This window comes from Drosophila arizonae, chromosome 6, assembly GCF_054131065.1.
Source record: "Drosophila arizonae isolate 15081-1271.41 chromosome 6, UAZ_ARI_1.0, whole genome shotgun sequence".
In the NCBI taxonomy this organism is placed as follows: Eukaryota; Metazoa; Arthropoda; class Insecta; order Diptera; family Drosophilidae; genus Drosophila; species Drosophila arizonae.
In genome coordinates this window covers 1,217,507-1,242,796 of record NC_142926.1, presented here as the reverse complement: position 1 = coordinate 1,242,796, position 25,290 = coordinate 1,217,507, and the positions used below count along the sequence as shown (strand labels likewise).

Here is a 25,290-nt window from a genome sequence, read left to right as displayed (position 1 = left end):
CCATCGTCTTTCGTATATGTACATATGTGTCTATGTGTGTATATACATATATTGTATGTACATACATATTAATGTATGTATGTATGTCTGTATGCAGATATTGTTGCTAACACTGGTACACATATGTATACCTAAATCCATACATATCCACATACTTGTGTACATACATACAGATATGCATGAACGTACATGTTGTATGTATGTTTACATATTATATAATATTCAAATGTACATTTATGTGTGCGTGCATGTAAATGAACAGAGGCATATGTATGTACATATGTATATGGATAAATAATTATCTTTATTTTATATACATACATACATGTATGTATGTACATACATATGTATGTATGTGTACATTGTGCAAGGTATTTATTGTATTTTTAAATTTAATTTTCAAATGATATTTTCTTAATTTTATCAATTTCCCACAAGAGTAATCTAGTCGATACTGATCGACTACTATGTAGGTACCGTTACCCTGCAAACTTACATACATATTGTATGTATGTACACACATACTCATGAATTCACACACAAGCTCTGCTGACTGCGTGCTGATTTCCTGTATTATGTTGTTTATTGAATAAGTCCTCTTATAGATGGACCAACTTTCAGAACATCGCATTAAAAAGTCTCGCTCATATAAACGGACTGGCGGAACGACGGAACAACATCTGCATACATTTTTATCCTTGTATCCATCAGGGCGGCGAGCTGAGTCGATTTGGCCCCGTCCGTCTGTCTTTCCGTTTACCCGTATGTATGAACGCGTCGATTTCAGAAGATATAAGAGCTAGGGACCTACAAATTTTTTTAAATGTCCATACATATATATAGCGCGAATATCGAGTTTATTGATAAAACCCTTATCGAAAATCATTTTTTAAATTATATCTCCTACATCTTTAAAGGTAGTGTCCAAATTTTAAATATATATTTATGTAGATGATTTACATAATTCCATTTCGATTTTTGTTAAAATTTACCCCCTACCCCATTCACCCCCTCACCCTCACCTTTATCATAATCTGAATCCCCATAATCATAATCTGAAAGTTTCATGAAGATCGTCCATCGACAAGAAAAGTTATCAAACAATTAAGTTCCCATAGTAAGTCACCACTGCAGCCAAGGCGTGTTTATGCGTGCGTGCGTTTGCCTGTGTGGGTGCGCTTGGGTGCCTGCGCGTGTGTGTGCGAGCGTGTGTATATGTATATCCTATGATTTTCCGGAGAAAGCTGAAATTTTGAATACGTGTCAAATCGGATCTGACTAGAAGCTTGAAATGTAGATAGTTACTGATAACCAGTGTTGCCAAATCAGCTTTTTTCCGCCAAATCAGGCTTTTTTGAAAATCCAATTGCGGGAAATTTCCATTTAAATATTTAAATATCATATTAAATATATTTAAATATTAAGCAAATCAAAGCAAAAACCATCAGCTTTTTTGTCCGATTTTTTTTTCACAAAATTTCAGTTTTTTTTTTTTTAAGTATCTTCCCATTAAAAACAGCTTTTTTTGCTCAACAAAGTTGGCAACACTGCTGATAACGTCCTCTATCGATGATCTAAAAACAATTGTTAAGTGTCTTAAGGAGCGTTGTACACCGAAAAATACCCTGTAATGATCACATTTTTAAAACGTAAGCATTATATATACATATAGCATATATGTATATTAGCAATTTTCTGGAGTATTAGAGCTAGAAAATCAAAAATCAAATTATCGATTAAAAATCTTATCGAATACCTCTAGAAATTATGTACAAATTTGTCAACTCGAGCCATATACATTTTATATCATATTTAATTTTGTTACCTAGCCCCCCCATCCCCTAAAACTTTACAAAAACATATTAAAAGTACTAGAAACTCTGTTAAATACACATAAGTACATACATATATATAAACGTCAAACGTATACATATGTGCATGTATTTATCAATGATCAGTACCCTTACTTGTGTGCGTAGTAGCCACACAAATGCTGCTAAGACAAAGAGAGAGAGAGAGAGAGAGAGAGTGAGAGAGAGAGTGAGAGAGAGAGAGAGACAAACTGCCATGATTCTATACTATGTTAATTAAATAATTTTATAAAACCGTTTTCTTTTAATTAAACAGTTAAATGTTTTTATGTTAAAACCTATTACAAAAATGTCAACCGTAAAAAAACGTGTTTTTTTGCTTTCTTTGGGCTATCTGCGGCTTAGGTAGAATGATTGCGAGCACAGATATATAAATATAAAGAAAGCAAAAATATATAGCAACAGAAAAAAAGAGAAAAATAAAATTACAAAAAAAAAAAAAATAAAAACAAGAAATGAAGTAGCGTGTCGACGAGCCGATCTGCATCACCTTGTTAGCACCATCGAACGGATGCTAAAGTTACAGTCCCCGACGACGACAGCGGCTCCGACGTCGGCAGCAACATCAGCAGCCGGTTATTTATCCCGCCCCGCACACCAACATCGGCTTCGCCGTCAACTGTAAGCACATGTTTTTTGCCGTCTTATTTAGTTTGTTTATAAAAACAGTGCATGACACACACATACATAAACCGCACACATTTACAAATAAACATACCTTCAAACATATATAAATACGTTCTTAACGACACATAGCTATATGAACTCACGTATACATACATGTATACATATGTATATATTTATGTATATATAAATATATATTTATGTGTGTGTGTGTGTGTGTGTGTGTGTGTGTGGTTTTTTTTTGTGTATGCAGGAAAATGTAAGAATGCTTTAGTCGGATGGTCAGATACCACGTGATTGACAATTCATCTGTATGCCTATTAGTTCTTCTGATATTCTTAACTATATTTTGATATTCTTAACTATAGATACAAACAAGGCAATATGTCGTCGCATTCCCGCGAAATGATCGCATGTCGACAAATTGAATTTTACAGAAGCTTTTTTACGTATTCTAACCGTTCTGCATTAAAATCTCAATTTCGTAAAAAATCAACATACGATCATTTCAATGCGACGATGTATTAGACTATACAATTTTGGCACTATATTAAAATACTCACTAAATACGGGACTGTGATCCGGCCGCGTCACCGTCTTGCTGCCCTTTTCCTATGAGAATAATAGAATTGGTTAGAGCTTATTTACAAAAATTTATATTACACTTCAAATATCTTATTAATTTAGTCAAATAGAGACAAAATCATACCTCACTCTCTGTTAAATCAATTAAACTTGACTTTTCTTCGACTAAAAGGTTCTCGGATGATATTTTCTCATCTTCGCGATCACCTTCATCCTTAAATATCTTAACTTCATCCGTGCTGCCTAAATCATCACCGGATGAGCCATGACGCGTATGTGTATGCGGCATGGTTTATATCTTCCGGATTTCTAAATTTTATTTTTAAATATCGCCACGATTCTGATAAAGGGCATGATAAATCAGTCCAGATGATCTTAATTGGTTACAGGGATAGCAAGATTTGTCCTCCATTTTCTGTACTCCAAGTGCAATCTCACGTTTTCTTCGAAGGCATTGCGTAAAAAGCGTCGTCCATTTTGGTTCCAATTACAATCTGTAAATATGATATTTATTAATAATCAAACTTCACAATTGATCTGAACTGATTTCAAAAGGAAAACATCAAGTATTCTATAATTTTGAACTAAATTCAATTTATTCAAATATTAACACATTCCAATTTATAGGCATAGCATTGAATAATATTTTCTTCACCAAACCAGTGGGAAGTCAACAGATACGATATAATTATATACTTTGGTATATATGTAGGTATTTTCGGCTAATTTGAGTTTCAATCAGGACAAGAAAGTCGTAAAAAGGGTGTCTATGTAGTATAGGGTTGCCATCCGTCTCGGAATTCGGGGACATGTCCCGCTTTTGTACGTAATGTCCCGGTGTCCCGACCTGACACGAAATTGTCCCGGTTTTATGCTACTTCGATCAAAAAATTCGTCATTTTGACAAAATGCGACTCAAAATGCAAACTTGAAGAAGTTTTTGTCGAGGCAAGTGAAGAATTCTATTGTGAAAAGCAGCGTTGATGAGGTAGTAGTTTTTTTTTGCAACAAGTATGTATTCTACCTTAAATATTTAATGATCAATTTTCTCGGTTTGATTAAATCACAGCTCCCTCTTGCCCTCGCCCTGGCACTTTGGATATTTTTGAACTTTTATTTTTGCATGTCTATAAAATTTTTATAATTACCAATAACAAGACTTAGTTGAATTCAATTTGGTTTTTGTTTGGGTAATATGTAAAAATAAAGGATTAATAATAATAATAATCGAAATCCAGATATTCAAGCTTATCATATCGAAAACATTTTAACGATAGAGCCGACATTTATTATTTAGTTTATATATTTATAATAGATATATTTTTAATCGAACTTTTGGAATATTCTTAATTAAATTTCAGTTCAAGTATAGCCAACACAAAAAAATAGTTTAATATTGTTTGCCCTTGAATTCAATAGATATAATCGTGTGACCCGTTCAATAGCCTAGAAACATAACGAAAACTTGCGATTAATTTATTAAATCACATACATATACAGAGTTGGGCAATTGACATTTGGATTTTCATTCTGCTGAAAATGTTGGAGTGGAGTGGAATAGTGGAGGAACACAAGAGAGTAAGTTTAGATCTGATCGCGAGGAATTAGGATCAAATATTTAATTCAAACGTAATTGCTTGTGAAAATGTTGCTTAGAATTGTATGGCATGATCTTATGAAAATCTCTTGACATTATCTGTACTCGAAAATCGCAGGTCGCTCGGGGTCAGAGTACGTACCTCCGCCTAAAGTTAATGCCGATTAGTAAAAGTAAGACATCGTGATATAAATGCAAATGCGTATTAACCAACATAGGGTATCTAATAGTCAGCACTTTTCCAAATATGAAAGATCTGCGTCAGCGGCAGGTAGGCGATCTATGCATACATAAGTCCCACGTCTAATAACTCTCGTTAAAAGTAAAATTAACAGTCTTATGGTAGACAAACCGACCTGGCGATCGACGACGGTCTCTTCCTAGAACAGTTAGTGCTAGTGCTTCAGTGTCTTCCGAAGAGACGAAAACACATGCAAAAGGCAACCCAATGGAATACGAACAAACAGCCACACATACATACATTTGTAGATATTTAAACACATACACGTGCAAGCATATCGTAGCGTTCCATAGAGCGAGAGAGAGAGAGAGAGAGGGAGAGAGAGGTGTGTTGCTGTATATTCGTAGGGCCATGTGAAGTTGGAACCTCGCATCGCATACACACCATGCTTACAAACATATTTACGTACAAATATATAGAAATCAGGCAACAGTTTGCTATAGCGTTCGTGTATGTGTATGTGTACACTCTCAGCAGGGAATAAGGCTAACTATTAGTTCAAGGTAACAAGCGAACCCAAAACCACGACGACAACAACCAACAACAGCGGTGGCATGAAACTAATGATACGAGTTTCTATTTAGAGACGTGATTGTAGGATTTCAACAGGTAGAAAAAACGAACGCAACAAAACAAAAAGAAGAGAATATGAAAATGTTTCGTATTTTCAGCAAATAAACGAATACACACATAAACAAACAACGATCAGTGTATGTGTGTATGTATGAACAACTGTGTGTGCGTCATTTAATATTTGTACATGTGCGTGTATTCGAATTCGAAGAATTTACGTTTAAAAAAATTAACTACGAGTGTGAGCACATTTCTATGCATGCCTGTATATTTATTTCTATGTGCATGTGCATGTGTATATAATACAAAGCGGTTGTATCCACTCTTCGTTAAATTGTTTATGAATACTTCGCGTAAAAACAGAAGCTTGCATGAAGTCGGCCAAAGAATGTATATTTGTAATTTGCCGTCGGTATAACAGGCATACGCACTTATTTTGCCAGCAAGTCTTTTTGTTTTTAATTTATTTAAATTGTTAATATTTGTATTGAAGTTGGATGCTTTAACTTTGGCACAAGAACCTTATAGTTTGCAATATACATTAATCAATTTTCGCAATCATTTGATGCTTGTGTATTTGTATCTTTTTTTCTATTATTTGTATATACTTACATACATGTGTGCACTCCGATATAATCGTGCATGTGTGGGCATTCAAATACAAGAGTATACATGTATATTCGTGGATTGTAATCATTTAAGGATAATATTGCCTACACATTTAAGCAATGCATACTGAATTTTGATACAAGAACTATAAAATGTAGCTTTTTAGCGTTAATATAACTTTTATGCATGTTAACTTTCAGTGGTCACACGCATTTGCCGCTACACAACGCATACATTTACACATACGCACACACGCGCGCGCACGCAAAATACACAATCAAATGCAGACGGTGACGATCGCGAAGCCAAAGCCAGCCACACTTTACACATATGTGAACAGATACTCAGCCAGATACAGTCATATGCATGTATGCATCAGTATCTGTTAATTAACATATATATACATGTATATATATATATATGCATTCCTCTATATATATATGCCATGTAGCTTGATTTTATTAAGCATAAAATCAGACACGCAACGCGACGGTGCGATCCTTCATTTATAGAATTTTTGCCTGAACTTTTTCAAATTAAAATATATATTTCACAATCAATTTGTCACTAAGACCACTATTTTTGATTCAATTATAATTCAAATGCGCTAAATTAATAATTAAAAACCCTTGAAAATATCACACAACCGCTTTCATCAACCTCGCGCAACATAAACTAAAAATTAACAGAGCTTCGATGCTTCCGTAACGCAACTGAATGCTATAGTTAACAGTAAGCGTTGAAGGGAAATTTTAAAAGGGCAATGTTAACCATAACAGCGCAAATGTAATGTATAACAGCTGGTGCATATCAAATATTTTTAAAAGGGCAATGTTAGACAGAACTAGCAACTGTCATGTTTTCAACGCTGGTTAAAAATAAACAGCTGTTGCATGAAATTTTAGCTATCGATAAAAATGTATTGAAAAACTTTTCATCGATATTTTCTTACACAGTATAGTTTAGTATTACCACTAAACACAGAACTAGACTAGAACCACGATTGAGTGAGTCTTTTAACAGTGCTCTGGTTGGTGGTATTACTGTCGACCGACTCACCGGTTGTTCCACCAAAAATTAACAGCTGACATAAATTGGAATAATACCGATATATTTGAAACAAAATTTGACTTAAGCAGGACCAGACCTCCACTTACAGTTAGATTTAAACTTATGACGATAAAATAACTTTATTCAACTAAAGGTTTATATATCAATAATTTGTATTTTAACATATCAACAATTTAGATATTTTTAGAATATATATAATGCGTATTTTAGAAATCCCATCGAGAACTGCGTAAAGTCGCCCATGTGCTTCAAATAAGTGGGATATTATCTAAATATAAGAAAAAGACGAAACTTTGGTATTATAGTTCTGATCACGTATATTACTATATATACTAAATTTCAATTTATCAGTTCTACCATCTTAATATAAATGATTTACATGATTTATATTCAAATTTATAAAATCGTTCATCATTAATTCACTGCTATATATATATAAATGGATCTCAGCCTTCACGTTATATATAGACGAAAATTAATGAGTTCAATTTCACAATAACTAATGCTTAATTTAATAACTAAAAGCTGTTTAGTATTTTGCTTTGGATTGGAACAGTTCTTCTTCATGGTAGATCGAAGCGAGCTGGGTAAGTTTGTCTTCACAGTAGGATCTATACTTTAAGAATTTACTATATGCGCACCTTGTGGATATCCTGAACGGACATTGATAACCAGAAACCTGCGTTAAAGAGTATATTTTAATATCAAGCATAATTTAGTATATTCAAATAATACGTTTTGTCTGACTTTCATTCTGATTGCATTTTTTCAGTTAACTCAAATTTCATTTATGGTTTAAATGATGGGGAATCCGTAGATAAATCATCATATATCATAATGTATTTTTCAAAGAGATGTCAGTAAAGCTAAATTTTTTCTTTTGACGCACCTTAGACAATTAAGTATCCTTCTTCAATTATACTGCACATCGCAGACTCAGATTTACTGTAAAAATAAATAAAATTATGATATCAGACAATGCCTTAATAGTAAATGTTTACTAATAATAAATAAAATCAGCTGTTTAGTATTTTGCGTTGGATTGGAACAGTTCTCTTCATGGTAGATCGAAGCGAGCTGGGTAAGTTTGTCATCACAGTAGAATCTATACTTTCTTAAGAATTTACTATATGCGCACCTTGTGGATATCCTGAACGGACATTGATAATCAGTAACCTGCGTAAAAGAGTATATTTTAATATCAAGCATAATTTAGTATATTCAAATAATACGTTTTGTCTGACTTTCATTCTGATTGCATTTTTTCAGTTAACTCAAATTTCATTTATGGTTTAAATGATGGGGAATCCGTAGATAAATCATCATATATCATAATGTATTTTTCAAAGAGATGTCAGTAAAGCTTAATTTTTTCTTTTGACGCACCTTAGACAATTAAGTATCCTTCTTCAATCATACTGCACATCGCAGACTCAGATTTACTGTAAAAATAAATAAAATTATGATATCAGACAATGCCTTAATAGTAAATGTTTACTAATAATAAATAAAATCAGCTGTTTAGTATTTTGCGTTGGATTGGAACAGTTCTCTTCATGGTAGATCGAAGCGAGCTGGGTAAGTTTGTCATCACAGTAGGATCTATACTTTCTTAAGAATTTACTATATGCGCACCTTGTGGATATCCTGAACGGACATTGATAATCAGTAACCTGCGTAAAAGAGTATATTTTAATATCAAGCATAATTTAGTATATTCAAATAATACGTTTTGTCTGACTTTCATTCTGATTGCATTTTTTCAGTTAATTCAAATTTCATTTATGGTTTAAATGATGGGGAATCCGTAGATAAATCATCATATATCATAATATATATTCAAAAGCCTTTATTTTGAGTCTCCTATTGAACATTAGGTCTTTCCCATTTTCAAGTGTATAAGCTGAAAACGATTGGGAAACAAGAATTAATTTCGAACTGAATAAAAAATACAAAAGTCGAATTTGTGAAATGTTCAGTTGCGAAGGTGTAGTTTCATCAAATTTCTTCAAGAGTAGCAAATAATGAAAATCATCAGCAGAGATAATAGAAAAATAGTTTACAAACATTTTATTTGACTCACCATGGCAACCTGTTGGTAAATTCTGCATTGTTTCCATATCTGGAATGGAAAATGATCATGGTGAAACAGTCGAAAAAAAATTTTTTTTTTCTTGAAACAGCAAAATTTCAGTTACAAAGGTGAAAGTTTTTATCAATGAAGAACATGTTTCAAGAGTAGCAAATAATAAACTATATCATCATATATATATATATATATATATATATATATATATATATATATATATATATATATATCACACAGCCGTGAAAAATAAAATAGCTCCACTTGCAAATTCAAAGTTTAAGAAGTTCTCCGCGATGAATTTATCAGTGTATCGATCTACTTATTTTTTTTTATAAAAGCTGAGAACAATTAATGATTGCAACAAATAACAATAATCACAAAAATATTTAACGTTTTTATATATTTCAAAAAGTTCTCAAAAAAGTCGAAAACAGTAGAAGTGGTTCTATTTCATTTTTCACAGCTGTGTGTCTATACAATCAATTTATTATAATTGTGTGTTAACTTACCATATTCAAATCCTGTTCGAACTTATTGATTGGCCTGAAAATGTATAATATAGTTAATATTTTATAGTAAATATGCGGTTTATATTTGTTTTACTGGATTCAGTTGCTTTAAGAATTTCCATCAAAATTTGATCAGAGACGAAAAATAAAATACATCATTTTGAATATATTTAAGAGCTTAATCGAATATATTACTCACCTATTGAGAGCTGTAGAGGTTGAGTGAGTATAGTTCCTGCAAAGAAAAAAAAACCCTATTCCCTACAAATTCCCAACCACCCCCGCTCCCTACGCCCAAGACGAAATATCCACGAGCAAAGTAGCAAGAGTAGAAGAGCTTTACTTTTCTTTTTGTATATTTATTTGTTGTTTATATTGTGAGACATGCCCGAGCTTGAAGTCATTCACACACAGAAGGCGTCCACTCACTGACCCGCAAATCGAATAATTTAAACAGCTTCTTGTACGGGAGGCTCATAGCCTTCGGGGCGATCAATGACAGCGCCCTCAGCGGAAACAACAGCTTCGGTTGTCTTGCCACCACCATCACCATGGAGCTCCAGAAGCTTGGATATATCGAAGCGAGGCTTCTTGAGTACCTTCACCTTGCGAATGTAGACATCATGTAGTGGATAGATGCGCTGGCAGCTCTTCTCAATATCCTTAGCAATCGAGTCCAAGGCCAGTTTGTTCACCAGCTGCTTCAGATCGGCGCCGCTCACTTCATTGGTAATGATGTCGGTCATGCGGGCCCGAATCTTACGCACCTGCGACTGCTGGGCATAGCAGGTCTTGCGCTGCGACTGCTGATCCTTGAATGTGAATCCAATGCAGAACACACGAAGCAAGTATCCGTCTACGGTCTTTGCCTCCACAATGGCCTCGATGAGAGTCTGCCATTTCTTTACCATTGATCTATGGTTTTTTCAGTGAAACATTTGAATATACAAATGTATATGTATATATATATATATAAATACATATGTATTTATTCGTCTGTCATACCTGTACTTGTCTGTTGTCAAGTCCATACCATGGAAATTGCAGAGCACATTGCGATCCTGCACATCTTCGGCGATCAGACGAAATTTACGGAATGAACGCTCGGGGTCAATGTCTTTTTGCAAGTCTGCAAGCGAAACTTCAAACACACGACCTTTAAGGTAGTCGGAGGCAATGCGTTGGCCCTGCGTACGGTTCACGAGGGTTTTGCCAATCTGCCTGGTTTGAAACATGTTTGGCGCTTTGACATCGTACCAATCTTTGCGCGAAAATGGATCAACTACCTTCTTTTTACCACCTTTTTTGCCGCCTTTCGAGAGACCCTTATTTTTGCCGACCGCCATGGTAAACTTCTAAACCGGAAAAGGTTGAGCCACGTTGAGTAAACTGTCAAAAGAAAGGAAACCGAGAATAGTGTTGTTAAATCCCACACAGATGCTTCAGAGTTGCTTCGCACACAACTGATATCCGATTATTCTTTTGGATAACTAACTGAAATCACTAACCATAGAACATGGTTAGTGCTAAAATGAAACTGAAAATAGTATTTTATATGTTTAAATTTAATTCGTCAAAATCAATGTATATAAATATATTGTGGAAAATAACAGTTAAGATGTAAAAATTATAAATGCATAGTTATTTCATTTATAAACATTTTTTACTTAATACATGCACTGACCAGTGATACATGATAATATTTTGTAGCAACAATTAGTTTATCGAATATCAACAATCGGTCATTTATCTTTCCGATTCATTTTGTATTGATATACATACGGCGTTTAGATGGATTGTTTGTATTAAAATTTGGTATTTATCAATTTGTACAGATTGGGCACACACTCTCAGTTATTCATTGCATCCATTTTTGTTCTGCTTAGTTCCTTTTTAATTAATTTTACAATGAAATGTTTCTAATTATTTGTGTTGTAAACAATCTTATACAATTCATTGATTATATTCATTGCTAGGAAAAAATATATTATTTAAGTGGCAATCCAGTACAATAATTATGGGTACGGCTTATTGATATTGGGCTTGATTCCTTCACTTCGATGCTATCATTTGGAGCTCACGCATAATTCTTGATCTCAAAATATACTTTACCATATATATATATATATGTGTAAACGTAACAACGAGTGAAATATACAACAAATTTATTTACCAAGAGCAAATCATATAAATGTGCTATTTGTCTGTCACCCAGCCCTCGCCTGAACGCAACAAAATCCGCTGCTGCCGAATATACCTCTGAATTACACACATATACGTACATACACATAAATACACACATATTTGGAGAATCCTGCAATGTACAACAATTGAACGATAACAGTCATGGATACAAATGATTTTGCCTATGAACATTACGGTATATTAGTTCAAAATGATGAAGAATTGCCCAAATCCCTAAATGTTCAAAACCTAAGTAATGGTAAATGAAAAACATATATATTATAAATAATAATTATATAGCGATGTAAAATCGTCGGTCCCCTGGGCGTCGTTATAACCGGATTCACGATATATACATATATATATATATATATATATATATATATATATATATATATATATATATATATATATATATATATATATATATATATATATATATATATATATATATATATATATCGTGAATCCGGTTATAACGACGCCCTGAGGACCGTCGCTATACCCGTAGGACGCTTAAACAAGAAGGAGCAAATAAAAAGGATTTTCTTTTCTTTTTATATGTGTATATATACAGTCGACTCTCGTTATTTAAAGCCTGCGATATTTCGAACTTCTCAATAATTCAAAGTAATCAAAAATATTTTCTAAGACGCGGTAATTCGTACTCATGTGGTGTGTTTGTACGAATTTTGAATTTGAGTTTGGGGACTCTCCTGAAACTACGATTTCTGTGCCTGGTTGCGTGTTATACATTAAACGTAGGCACATTTTGAAGCTTGCTTCCGCACTAATCGCTTCATTAGTATACATATTAAAATTTTTTATTAAATATGATTCCTAAAAAGTATAAAAGTTTGACGATTGCTGAAAAGACAAAATTAATTGAAAAAGTAGAAGGAGGGGAGAAGAAAAGCAACAATGTGCTTCGGACCAAACCCTTATAAATGAGTTCTGTTCTAAGGTTAATTAATTTGTACATACATTACAAGTACGTAAAATATTATTTTCTCTAAAAAATTTTGAGCCATTTAATATTTCGAACATTCAATAATTCGTAGTAGTTTAAGAGTCTTTGAATTTCGAAATACCGAGAGTCGACTATATATATATATGTATATATATTTGTATATTTTTGCTTACACAATATTGATTTTAGTTATCGAATTAATTGTAATAAATAATAAAACGGAGAGAAAATTGTTAATAAATTTACTTATATATAGATATATACAGTTTTTCTCTATTCTTTCTATAGTTTTAGGGACAGATGACATTGGACATAGCAGCGAATTGGTGCTTGTTTCGCAGCATGATTCCTTTCGCCAAACGGATTTTCGAAATAATAGTTTGCACTTTGATGGAAAATCATTATTAAAGCCGCCAACAAAGATGTGAGTAAAGTTTTGAGAGGATCGCTGTCCGGTTTCTGATTTTATAATATGTATTTTAAAAACTTTCTGCACAGGGAAGGGAACGCAAATAATGCATTGGAAAGCACAAAGCATTTGGAGGAAAGTGTTTCACAAGATTTGGTTAATTGCATGCAAAATTTAAGACAAGATCGATCAAATGTTCAACCAGAACCACCGATGGATAGGAAAAATATGGCACTGATGTCGGGAAATGGCAAGTCCCGGCGGTGGGAACAGAAACTAGTTCAAATTAAGACAATGGAGGGCGAATTTAGTGTTACAATGTGGGCATCGGGTACATCGGACGATGAGTATTCCAGTTCGGATCAAAATGCCGACGAAGTTGACTATTTAATTGGCAATGAAAGTGTGCTAAATTCCGAACAGATAAAAAAAAATGAAACAGTATTACAGCAACAACAGCAGGATCAATTATTTTTTCAACAGCAGCAAGAACAATTTCTACAACTACAGCCTCAATTAATTCTCTCGATGAATGGGGCAACAACGGCAGCAGCAGCAGCAGCATCAGCAGCAACAGCAGCAACAGCAGCAACAGCAGCAGCAGCAGCAGATAAATGTAATCTTAGTTCAAAAAGAAATTTATGTTGTGAAACACAAATATCATCGTATGTAGCCATATCCCAGGGACGTCGCCTAATCAATGAAGAAACTCTGCTGGTTGATAACAATCAATCATTAGGGCCAAATGATGATTGTGATATAAATAACGATGTCACTACTGCATCAGCATCAGTAACTTTCGGTATAACTCAGTCGCATGGTGATGAATGCAGTTAACTTTATAATTTTTCATTTATTTGATATATATAGCAACAGCACCGGCAACAGCAGCCCCAGGGACAGCAGGAGCACCCCCAATAACAACAGAATCGGCTGAGTCAGCGGATACCACCGACTTTGCACAATTTGGCAATGATAAAAAGATCCCCTGTCCACATAAGGGCTGCCATAAATACTTTCGTGATTCATCCGCAATGCGTAAACATTTGCATACACACGGACCTCGCGTTCATGTCTGCGCTGAATGTGGCAAGGCATTTGTTGAGAGCTCAAAACTGAAGAGGCATCAACTAGTGCACACGGGCGAAAAACCATTTCAATGCACATTCGAGGGTTGTGGCAAACGTTTCTCATTAGATTTTAATTTAAGGTAACACCACCTATCCACCTACCGTTGTAAAAACTTTATATGTTAAAACACATTGTTTATTATACCAGAACGCACGTGAGAATTCATACTGGAGATAGACCTTTTGTATGCCCGTTCGATGCGTGCAATAAAAAGTTCGCTCAGTCGACAAATTTAAAATCCCACATCTTAACACATGCAAAAGCCAAGTAAGTAATGTTTCTATAAAAACAATCGATCGAATATATATATTTAATTCATGTAATTTCAGGCGAAATACAGCCAATCCGCGCCATAACATTTGCCCCAACAACGAGCCTCTAAGCCCCAGTGGGGAAAGCTCTACAAACTTAATAAAAGTAGAATCGCGTGATACAACTATGTCAGAAACCCAAGCACCATTTGTAATGTATGCCGACTAAAATATTCGTGTGTATATAAACAGAACACTCAAAATCTTGTGTAAGCTTATATTCGTAAGGTTTTATATATTATATACAGCAGATATATATTAAAGCACAACAAAAACATAGTATGTATATATGTAGCTACGTACCTAAGTTATTTGGTAAGAAACATTTATTTTCTCATGAAAAGTGTCATTAAATGGAACGAAAATTAAACGCAGTGTTTATATTGCGAAACGAATCGAGGAAATGAAATAATGGTAAACACATTACAAATTTACTATAAGTGTGGGCAGTACTATGGACTTACTTTGCAACTTAATTGTTTAATAACTTTTCTAGTGGATGGACTTTCTTCATAAAACTTTTAGAAGATTGTGTTTTTATCATTAAAATGCGTGCATTTGCTAAAGGGGCTATCCACAGACGAATTTGTTACACGAACATGTTCGCCGAGTTTGTCTATTAACTAAGCGAACATTTTCAGGAACATCATTCTAAAACAAATTTTGGACTGTGAACATGCCAGCGGAAGAAACCAAAATCGAGCTTAATGGCAATGAATGTTTATTTAAAGACAATTTACTTTTGCTTTGACGACATTAATTGTGGCGTTTATTGTGCAACTTTTTATTTTGATAGCCGGCTCATTTTGGCCTATGTTGTGGTAAATTTATAAAAATGATGTTCGTGCGAACACTCGAATCCATTGTCGAATATGTTCGTACGAACACCCGTAAGATAGAAACATTTCTATTTTTATGCGAATACAAACGTCGAACAAAATGTTCGGTCGAACACTCCTATCTACATTCGAATATTTGACGAACACAACATGTTCGTGTAACAATTTCGTCTGTGGATAGCCACATTAAAACACAAGTCTATACTATTTGACATACACCTTTTACAAATTTGTTGGTGAAGGGGTGGGGGCTAAATTTTAATAAAATTCGAAATTCAATAAGTATATATGAGCTACATTTAAAATTTGGAGACTCTAGCTCTATATAGGAGATATAATAAAATAACTTATTTTCGGTAAGGTTTTTAGTCGATAAAAAAAAGCGGAATGAGTTCTCCATATGTCCGCTACATATGCGGAGTCTCTAGCTCTTACATTTTCTGAAAGCGGCACTTTCAAACATACTGACAGACGGATCGACGGACCGACAGACAGACGGACAGGGCTAAATCGACTTATCTCGTCGCCCTGATCAATAATGTATATACTCTGTGGGGTCTGCCACGCCTCCTTCTGCCTGTTACATATGTATGTACATTTCAACAAAAGCATTATACCCTGATTTCCCATTTTCAATGGGTTCAGGGTATAATAAGCAGAAAATTATCTAGAAGAAATATTTCAATTTCTCAAGCTGTCCACTGTAAATATATATTTATTTAATTTTTTTATACCCTGAACCCATTGTATGTATGAACGCGTCGATCTCAGAAGATATAAGAGTTAGAGACTTGAAATTTTTATACCCTGAACCCATTGAAAATGGGAAATCAGGGTATAATGGTTTTGTGAAAAGTATGTAACAGGCAGAAGGAATCATCGCATATAATAAAGTATATATATTCTTGATCAGGACGACGAGCTGAGTCGATATAGCCCTGTCCGTCTGTCCGTCCGTCCGTCCGTATGAGCAAAAGGATCTCAGAAGATATACGAGCCAGAGAGCTCAAATTTGGCATGCATACTCGTGTATACCATAGGCAGTACAAGTTTATCATATTTTTTCGATAACTCGTCCGATAACTTTTTTATCGTAAATAATCGAAAAATCGGCATTGCTTTTTCAGCCTAATTTGAACACTTTTAGACCTGGAGACTTCAAATTTGCGTTGTATATAAAGTTAATGGATACAAAGATTTTGTTATTTACAGATTTTGGATACCACGCCCCATTCGCCCCCAATTTGTAAAAAACGCATTTCAAGTAGTAGAGACTTGTGCTTTGGAATGTACATACATTTACATCTTATGATTATGCTCTGAATGTTTCATTAAGATGTTACGTCTAGAAATTAAATTATTCAACAAATAAATTCATATAATGCTGCCCACATTACAGCGCAGCCCAAGCGCAGTCGCTGCTTACTGCGCAGTTAGCAGAGAATATCAGATTAGAGGGTTCAGGGTATCTCCTAGTCGAGCAGTCTCGACTGACTTCTTACTTGTTTTATTTATTTATTACTATTTTGTTAGTGTATTCAGAGCCGTATAAGAAAATAAGGTTTCAGCTTGTTTTATCTAATTCTTCGTGCGTCGTTTTCGGATTTTCCTTTAGGCTAAAAGCTGGTCTTAATTGTAAATTTTTTTGATGATACGACGTCTGTAACTCGTTGATTGACAATGGAGTATTTCGGCGTAACTTGAAATCTATAAAATTTTAAGATATTATTATATATTTTATTTATATTTATGTACTTATTTAAATATGTAGTTATCATATTTTTTGATACTCACCATGAACGTATGTCTGCGAGCTTTTGATTCTTTCTAGCCAATGATAATTGTTTTTACGATTGGGCCGAAAGTAGTTTTTTACTATGTTCACCTTATATGTTTCAGGCGATTCCTCGCTGATAACCTATACTTATAAATAAATTAATAAATAAATAAATAAATTTATACATATATATATATACTTACTGCACTGTCTTCAAATTCAATAGAGTCTCGTCTATTGTAAACATCTTCTAAATGGAAATTCAAGTTTTTGTTGTCAATTACGTTTTGTTTGTGAAATGGAGATCTAAGATTGGCTGGTGGTAATTTGAGATTGTTTTCAATATCATTGGGTAGTTTCCAGGTCTTGAGATCATCATTCCAAAGCGAGTTTTCCAATATATGTTCCGCATTCCTGAACAGAATAAGAGAACAAGTAAGAAAGCTCTAGTCGAGATTGCTCGACTATGAGATCCCCTAAGCTCTTTTCTGCTGACACAAGAAACAGCACAAGGATAGGCATACGCACGATAGGCATAAACACACATCGTAATGCTATTGGATTGATTGCAGTGTGGTCTTACTACGGGAACTTAATTGCATAATAACATTTTTGCTGGACTATCTTTATGAAGCTTTCAGATGGTGATAACATTAATATGAGTTCAATTGCCAAATCTCAAGTATCTAGTAATTTTACAGATTTATTGGTGAGGGGTGTATATAACAATATGAATCTACATTAAAGATGCACCAGATAAAAATGTATTACTGATTTTCTATAATGGTTTTAATTGGTAACAAAATAACGGGACAAGTTATCGACAAGTTATAGACACAGACTTAGGAAAAAATTTCAAGTCTCTAACTCTTATATCTTCTGAGATCGAGGCGTTCAAACATACGGACAGATGGACAGGGCAAAATCGACTGATGACGAATATATATGCTTTAAGGCGTCTGCCACGCCTCCTTCTGACTGTTATATACATTAAACAGAGCCATTATACCCTGATTTCCCATTTTCTATAGGTTCAGACTATAATAAAATGTACAGTTCAGTAAAACTGGAAAACACAATTTTTTGTTACCAGTTTCGCCCAGTTTTTCTTAGAATCGGTTGCGCTTTGCAAAAGAGAAGTTGATAGAACTTTAAGTGTCGACCTAGTTGCCGAATTTCGTCTAAGTAATCCTCACGATCCATTTGAAATTCTGAGTTCAGATCAGAGACTTCACGTTCGAGCATCTTGATCTTCTGGGCATACTTCTTGATGCGTTCGTTTTTCATATTGATTTCCTGCTGAATGCTGGCGTAGTGACCTTGGAGCAGATCCCGATCCTCACTCTCCACACGACTCAAAGCATGGGCAATGGCACTCAAATGTCTCTTTGCCTCCAATTTACGCATTCGATGACGCTCCTGGAGTTGCAGGTCGTCAACTCTTTCGCCACCTATCAGAGCCTGTTTGATTAGATCGATTCGTTTGCGTGCATGCAACTGAAAGTCTTCGTTGATGTCTTCATTGATGGCTTCGTTTGATTGTTCACTTTTTGCAACTGGCGGGATATCCTTCACCTCGTCGATCATCTGCTGTCGCACCTTGACTTTAGCCTCTTCCAACCAAAGCTCCTTCTGCTTATTGTTGTCCTCAACAAACTTATGCAGTACAACACTTTCATGTTGCTGGCTCTCATCGAGCATACGCTTCAAATTGAGGATCTCCTCTTGATACTTTCTTAATTGAGCATCCTTCGGATCCTCATTGATTCGAGGCGCATTCGATATGTTCTTCGCTCGACAGGCATACCGCAGCGTAGACAATGTCTCGTCGTAGTTGCTTGCAGCCGGTGAAATGCATGCAATCATCAACGTCTTTGTGTTACCTCCTAAGGAATCCTGAAATAATATCGATTACACTATTCAACAAAATTTGCATTTTCTACTGATTTTTGATGAGCTCGAAAGTGCATGAAGACTATCGTAATGCTGAACGATTCTTCAATTTGTGATATCTACAAACCTAAATAGTACCATGCTTTAATGCAAGAAATCTGTTAGACACTTCAAGTGCAATGTTTCATTATTCTGAAGCGCCGTGGAAAAATAGTTTTAAACAAGTAAGAAAACTCTAGTCGAAAGTGTTGAGCTAGATACTACCATGAACTAAACTAATAAAAATGCCCATTTAAAAATATAAATGAAATAGAAAACTCATTTAATAAAATATATAAATATTTGGAAATAATTAAAAAAATTAACATCAGTTGCAGGCTCTGGATTTGAACCCGCGACTTCTCGATCGAGTGTCACGCCGCTACTCACTAGGCCACCTACTTTCGAAGGTCCGTTGGCAAAACTAAAATAATTTCACTGGTGCTGCGCCATCTAGCAGATTCTAAAATTTGTTCTAGAAGAAGTTTGAATGCATGTGTGCACACGTATACGAAGACTGTTGAAGCTGCTGCACGTGCGTTTATTAATTGGCCAAATAATTTATTATTTTTTAACGTTGATTGACTTAACGGGATTTAATGAAACTTTCAGAAAATCATCTAGATATTTTATTAAATATTTAACAAATTTAAAAAAATTTAAAATCATTCACAATTAGCTATACCACTGACCACTATCTCTGGTCATACTGGCATTTGACTTGAACTTGCTTTTATTCGATAAAAACATAACGGAATGATTTATCGAATTTTAAAAGCAAACTCGATATCCGCGTCATATATAAGGTCATTTAAAAAAACAAGTAAGAACGTAAGAAAAGGGGGTGAATTATAAGTGGGGGATAAATTTTGACAAAAACCGAAATTGTATAAAATGCATATAAGTATACATAAAAGAGAGTGGTATAACGATAACGTTTTTAATCGATTAGAAAATAACGGGGAAAGTTATCGATAATAAGCAAAGCTCTATATGCTCGTGCTATACACGGACCTAGGAAAAATTAAAAAAAAATTCAAGTCTCTAGCTCTTGTATCTTCTGAGATCGACGCGTTTAAACATACGGACAGGGCCAAATCGACTCAGATCGTCGCCCTGACCAAGAATATATATACTTTATGGGGTCTACCACTCCTTCTTCTGCCTGTTACATACATTTAACAGAACCAATATACCCTGATTTCCCATTTTCAATGGGTTCAGGGTATAAAAAACTGCTGTACACAAGCTCTTGTAGGCTCACACTGTGTTTTCAGTATACACAGTTTAAACACACCTGCAGTAAACGCGTCAGCTTGGAGTCTCTGTATGGTACATGTTTTGTTTTACCGTCAACTAGGGCTGATATCACATTTCCCAATGCGGATAGTGATAAATTGATCTTTGTCGCCTCCTTCAACCGCTCTCCGAATGCTCCAGTCTTACACTGCCTTTCGGAACCGGCTAAGTCGACCAGATTCAGTTTGCCCCTACGTATTCCTCCGATAACTGGTGTCCCTGGCGAGTCGCCCACTGTCGATGATTCCTGAATTTGCTCCAGACTTATTGTGAATATTGTGTGAGATCGAGAGCTCTTCTCGTTCATTAATGTTGCGGCTGTTATTCGATTTTTGTTGCCGACATTTAGCCAGTTATAACAATCGGTTGCATTCATCACAGCTTGACTAGTTAACGTTGGTACTATAACACCCACGCCTGGTATATCCTTCAGCACATGATTCCTTATCCCAATCGATTCATTCGCGCTTAACAGATCTCTTATATTCTCATTATAAATCTCCAAATAGCTCACTAAAGCCAAATACCTAACGCTCGTTGCTATTGAGATCGTTTCAAATATATGATCGAAGCATCTCTGTATGATGCCGCAGTTATCGACGGCTCCCGAATATCCTTCACCCTGATGAATTACAAAAGCGTTGAAAAGTAAGAGAGGGAGTGCAGGAGAGAAATATGTTCTTATAGAGTAAAATTACCTGCATAGTATGTGTTTTGCCACATCCTGTCTGGCCATACGCAAATATGGTTCCATTGTAGCCCTCCAAAGTGCTCTCCACCAAAGAGTAGCACATATCGTTGTAGATCGTGTCCGTCTTTGAGAGACCATCATACACGCTGTCGAACTGAAATATTTTTTTCGGTGCACTGCGAACCAAGGGATTTACAACCGCAACAGTGTAGTCTCCAGTCTCTAAAATAGTCTTTACAAATTGAAAAAAGTATTAATTTTTCGAGTAGCTAACCTCCTCCTTTAGATCTATAACTTATATCAGGGACCGTAATGATTATAATTTTTATAGTAAATATTAAAAAAATAAGAATTATTTTTTGATTAATTATTAAAAATATATTTTTAATTATTATTTATATTAAATAATTTATATGATAATAATTAAAAATAATTACTACAGATAAATTTGTACACAACAAGTAAGAACAAGAACAAGATCCCCTGAACCCTTCGAGCAACTGATATTTCAAATATTATTCGCATATGCACACACACACGCACACACACAGCCATACGCACGCATGTATAAACACGCATTGGCTGCGGTGGTGGTTTACTATGGGAACCTAATTGTTCAATAACTTTTCATGTGGATGTACGTTCTTCATGAAACTTTCAGATTAGGATTATAGCACAATTCTATAGTATTTGAAATACGCCTTTTACAAATATGTGGGTGAGGGGGTGAATATAGGGGGTGGAGGGTAAATTTTGACAAAAACAAAATTTGGAGACTCTTGCTCTCAAGGTGGAGATATAATTAAATAACTAGCTTTCGATAAGGGTTTTAATCGATAATAAAATATCGGGAATAGTCATCGATATTTAGAGAAAAACTTGATATGCGCGTGATGTACACGGACCTAGGAAAAAATTTCAAGTCTCTAGTCTCTGAGATCGACGCGTTCAAGCATACGGACGGACAGACAGACGAACAGGGCCAAGTCGACTCAGCTCGTCGCCCTTATCAAGAATATACATATATACTATGTGGGGTCTGCCACGCCTCTTTCTGCCTGACAATGGGTTCATGGTATAAAAATGCCGCGTCATAGAGGAGCTAATTTTTCCCATAATGCAATCAGGCAACGGAACATCGCGAGTCAATTATTTGACGAAGAACGAGAAATCGCCCGAGCAGAGCGCCGCGTTAGTATGCAGCAAAGAAGGGCTTTAATTCGAAGAGAGGTTGCCCGTGAAACGGCAATAAGAAATGGTTCAAGGATTGATTTAAGTCGAGCAGCGCTTCGATATGATTGCACCATTGACTACAGCTTGTATCGTTTAGTTTGCATTGGTTCAATGGACGTTGTTTACCAGCATTGTGGCGCATTGAACTTTGCTGGTGAAACGCCCCTGCCTTTGTTGTAAAGTGGCTTTACCATTAGTCGTCCCGCCACAGAGCCGTTGCGTTCCCTACTTAATGGCGTAACACTAGAATCACGACATTTTCTAGCGAACACTCAAAAATACAATGCCTGTTTCCAAATGACTTCATGCTCTCATAAACAACTATTCATGCATATTTTATTAATATGTAAACGTGATTAATAAATATACATGCAGAGGTAAGCCAAATAATGAGCAATCGAATACAATATTATGTTACTTTTTATCACCAAACAGTTTTTCAACTTGATTAATTTATGTTTGATTAGCAGACAACAATGCCACGAAAACGCAAGGGGGCAAAATGAGAAAATTGATCTAGAGGCATGCAGGACAGAACAGCACAAAGATCAGATGAAGAAAGGCAACAAAGCAATGCAGATGTCCGTGTAAGCATGACTCAGTTACGTGCATCACAATTGCAAGAGGCACGAGATGAGCGAAACCAGCAAAGCCAATTAGAGCGAAGCCAATAAGCGCGCAGGTTCGTAGTCAACAGCCGTAGAGGAATTGACCGACAACGTCAACAAGTAAATCGAGCATTTACAGCACATTCCAAAGTGGTCATTGGTACATTGGACAAGGAATGCCCGCACTGCCATGCCCTTAAATTTAAAAATGAGCCGATCGGGATGTGCTGCTCATCAGGAAAAGTAAAACTCCCAGAAATTGAAACCCCGCCGGAACCATTGCATGGCTCCTTATTGGAACTGATCCAGATTCTTCGCTGTTTTTGCAGTCAATGCGAAAATTGAATTCTTGTTTTCAAATGACATCGTTTGGAGCAACGGAAATAGTTGAAAATACTGTTGCAAATGGTCAACAATTTAATTCCACATTCAAAATAAAATGCCAAGCTTACCACAAATTCGGCTAACTGCTACCAATGCCAAACGAACCTTATAAATTTTTATACCCTGAACCCATTGAAAATGGGAAATCAGGGTATAATGGTTTTGTGAAAAAGTATGTAACGGGCAGAAGGAGGCGTGGCAGACCCCACAAAGTATATATATTCTTCCGTCTGTCCGTCCGTCCGTCCGTCCGTATGAGTGCGTCGATCTCAGAAGTTATAAGAGCTAGAGAGCTGAAATTTGGCATGCATACTCGTGAGTACCATACGCAGTACGAGTTTGCTTTATTTTTTCGATAAATCGTCCGATAACTTTTTATCGAGAATAATCGAAAAATTGATTTTGTTTTTTTTAGCCTAATTTGAACATTTAGACCTGGAGTCTTCAAATTTGCGTTGTATATAAAGTTAATCGATACAAAGATTTTGTAATTTACAGATTTTTGATACCACGCCCCCTTCTCTCCCAATTTGTAAAAAACGCATTTCAAGTACTAGAGACTTGTGCTTTGGAATGTACTCACATATTCATCATATGATTACGCTCTGAAAGATTTTCATTAAGATCGTACGTCTACAAAAGATTGTTCAACAAATAAATTCTCATAATATTGCCCACACTGCAGCGCAGCCCAAGCGCAGTCGCTGCTTACTGCGCAGTTAGCAGAGCGCAGGCTTATGCGTGCGTGAGGATGCATGTGTATGTATGTGTATAAAAGAAGTGCAGAATGATTAGAATATTAGCTTAGAGGGTTCAGGCTATCTCCTAGTCGAGCAGTCTCGACTGGAGCCTTCTTACTTGTTAAAAATTAACTTTATGCGAGGACTCCGAACGCGGATGCCCGTTGCAACTATAATCACCTCAATCACCTTTTGCAACGCGCTGACAGTTCCGAAATTAAAGAGTATTTTTAAGATATATTCTGCTATCCGGGGCGGAGACAAATCCAACAAATCAAAAACCATGAAAATTTGTCCAGCAGATCTCGAGCTATGAGTGCTGTAACAAACCCGACTTTGTTTTATATATACAGAGACTGTTGGGCGGTACGAAGTTCGCCGGGTCGACTAGTATATATATTTTCTTCTTTTTCTTTTTTTTTTAAGATTCTTTATATTTTAGATATATTACCAAATTTAAAATAATTAATAAAAAAGAAATAAATGCAAAAATATAATTACAATTTTTAGTCATGTAACGTACATCACATTTGCTGTCGATTTCCTTTTGATTCATTGGCCGACAGCGAACAATCACCTTTACATTTTCACCCATTACTCTTTATTTGTTTGCTTTCGATACCTTTTTGTAGGACTCTATTTTTGTTTGTTACCGCTAATGTGGAGCAGACGGTCGATACTAACTGGCTATTGATTGCAATACTTTGAACTTCAACCAATATTTTGATACCCGTACACAAAGTGTAAAAAGAGTATATTCGTTCGCTCGTTCCGCGATCTTCTTACTTGGGAAACTCTCATGTGGGTAAATTAAGAAACTATAATTAATTAAAATAATTAATTAAAATTAAAATATATATATATATATATATATATATATATATATATATAATATGGAATTATCTGAGAAAAACGCCTTGTATTTGAAAAGGTTTCCCCACCCTCATCTTACAACAAGCATCGATTTTAATCGGTGTTTCGATAATAATGGCTTAGTCAACCTTCTGCCTGAA

The 25,290-nt window shown here is 35.2% G+C and overlaps 4 protein-coding genes and 1 long non-coding RNA gene across 14 annotated transcripts in view; 1 reads left to right on the top strand and 4 right to left on the bottom strand.

Annotated features, from left to right (window-relative positions):
- The window catches only part of pan (transcription factor pangolin), a 60,485-nt gene extending 53,662 nt beyond the window's left edge, over positions 1 to 6,823 (bottom strand). For 2 of the 4 annotated variants that reach the window (XM_089472807.1, XM_089472808.1), the window contains exons 1-3: positions 6,104 to 6,822; positions 3,205 to 3,574; positions 3,059 to 3,107 (exon numbers count right to left, since the gene is read on the bottom strand). In XM_089472807.1, the coding sequence (XP_089328933.1) occupies positions 3,059 to 3,107; positions 3,205 to 3,369 (214 nt within the window). In that variant the 5' untranslated portion in view covers positions 3,370 to 3,574; positions 6,104 to 6,822. Of the gene's footprint in view, positions 1 to 1,022; positions 1,245 to 1,305; positions 1,549 to 3,058; positions 3,108 to 3,204; positions 3,575 to 6,103 lie in introns of those variants that run through there. The other 2 variants (XM_089472815.1, XM_089472811.1) reach the window with 2 other exon arrangements.
- Positions 6,824 to 7,463: 640 nt separating this feature from the next.
- On the bottom strand, positions 7,464 to 9,248 carry LOC149268321 (uncharacterized). Its single transcript, XR_016270797.1, has 4 exons — positions 8,558 to 9,248; positions 8,310 to 8,347; positions 8,061 to 8,116; positions 7,464 to 7,850 (listed from the first exon to the last, which is right to left on the bottom strand). It is a non-coding gene; the product is annotated as an uncharacterized LOC149268321 (long non-coding RNA).
- Positions 9,249 to 10,107: 859 nt separating this feature from the next.
- Positions 10,108 to 11,166, bottom strand: RpS3A (ribosomal protein S3A). 2 transcript variants are annotated; one of them, XM_089472835.1, is made up of 3 exons: positions 10,991 to 11,036; positions 10,775 to 10,925; positions 10,108 to 10,684 (listed from the first exon to the last, which is right to left on the bottom strand). In XM_089472835.1, the coding sequence occupies exons 1-3, from the start codon at positions 11,019 to 11,021 to the stop codon at positions 10,219 to 10,221; spliced, it is 648 nt and encodes a 215-aa protein (XP_089328961.1). In that variant the 5' UTR covers positions 11,022 to 11,036; the 3' UTR covers positions 10,108 to 10,218. The 2 variants fall into 2 exon arrangements, with proteins under 2 accessions (XP_089328961.1, XP_017869256.1); XM_018013767.2 differs by having other exon boundaries at positions 10,775 to 11,166.
- Positions 11,167 to 11,566: 400 nt separating this feature from the next.
- Positions 11,567 to 15,144, top strand: pho (pleiohomeotic). 2 transcript variants are annotated; one of them, XM_089472828.1, is made up of 7 exons: positions 11,567 to 11,584; positions 11,985 to 12,212; positions 13,212 to 13,347; positions 13,422 to 14,134; positions 14,203 to 14,542; positions 14,611 to 14,730; positions 14,793 to 15,144. In XM_089472828.1, exons 2-7 carry the CDS (start codon positions 12,116 to 12,118, stop codon positions 14,941 to 14,943), a joined length of 1,557 nt encoding a protein of 518 aa, XP_089328954.1. In that variant the 5' UTR covers positions 11,567 to 11,584; positions 11,985 to 12,115; the 3' UTR covers positions 14,944 to 15,144. The 2 variants fall into 2 exon arrangements, with proteins under 2 accessions (XP_089328954.1, XP_017869254.1); XM_018013765.2 differs by lacking the exon at positions 11,567 to 11,584 and adding an exon at positions 11,591 to 11,790.
- On the bottom strand, positions 13,819 to 25,125 carry Kif3C (Kinesin family member 3C). Of its 5 annotated transcripts, none has more exons than XM_089472824.1 (8): positions 24,801 to 25,112; positions 24,458 to 24,596; positions 21,320 to 21,544; positions 20,620 to 21,243; positions 18,481 to 19,286; positions 17,594 to 17,804; positions 17,408 to 17,531; positions 13,819 to 17,320 (listed from the first exon to the last, which is right to left on the bottom strand). In XM_089472824.1, exons 2-8 carry the CDS (start codon positions 24,560 to 24,562, stop codon positions 17,178 to 17,180), a joined length of 2,238 nt encoding a protein of 745 aa, XP_089328950.1. In that variant the 5' UTR covers positions 24,563 to 24,596; positions 24,801 to 25,112; the 3' UTR covers positions 13,819 to 17,177. The 5 variants fall into 5 exon arrangements, 4 of the variants coding, with proteins under 4 accessions (XP_089328950.1, XP_089328951.1, XP_089328953.1 ...); XM_089472825.1 differs by having other exon boundaries at positions 24,467 to 24,596; positions 24,801 to 25,111; XR_016270794.1 differs by having other exon boundaries at positions 17,180 to 17,320; positions 17,408 to 17,536; positions 24,801 to 25,125.
- Positions 25,126 to 25,290: the final 165 nt, after the last annotated feature.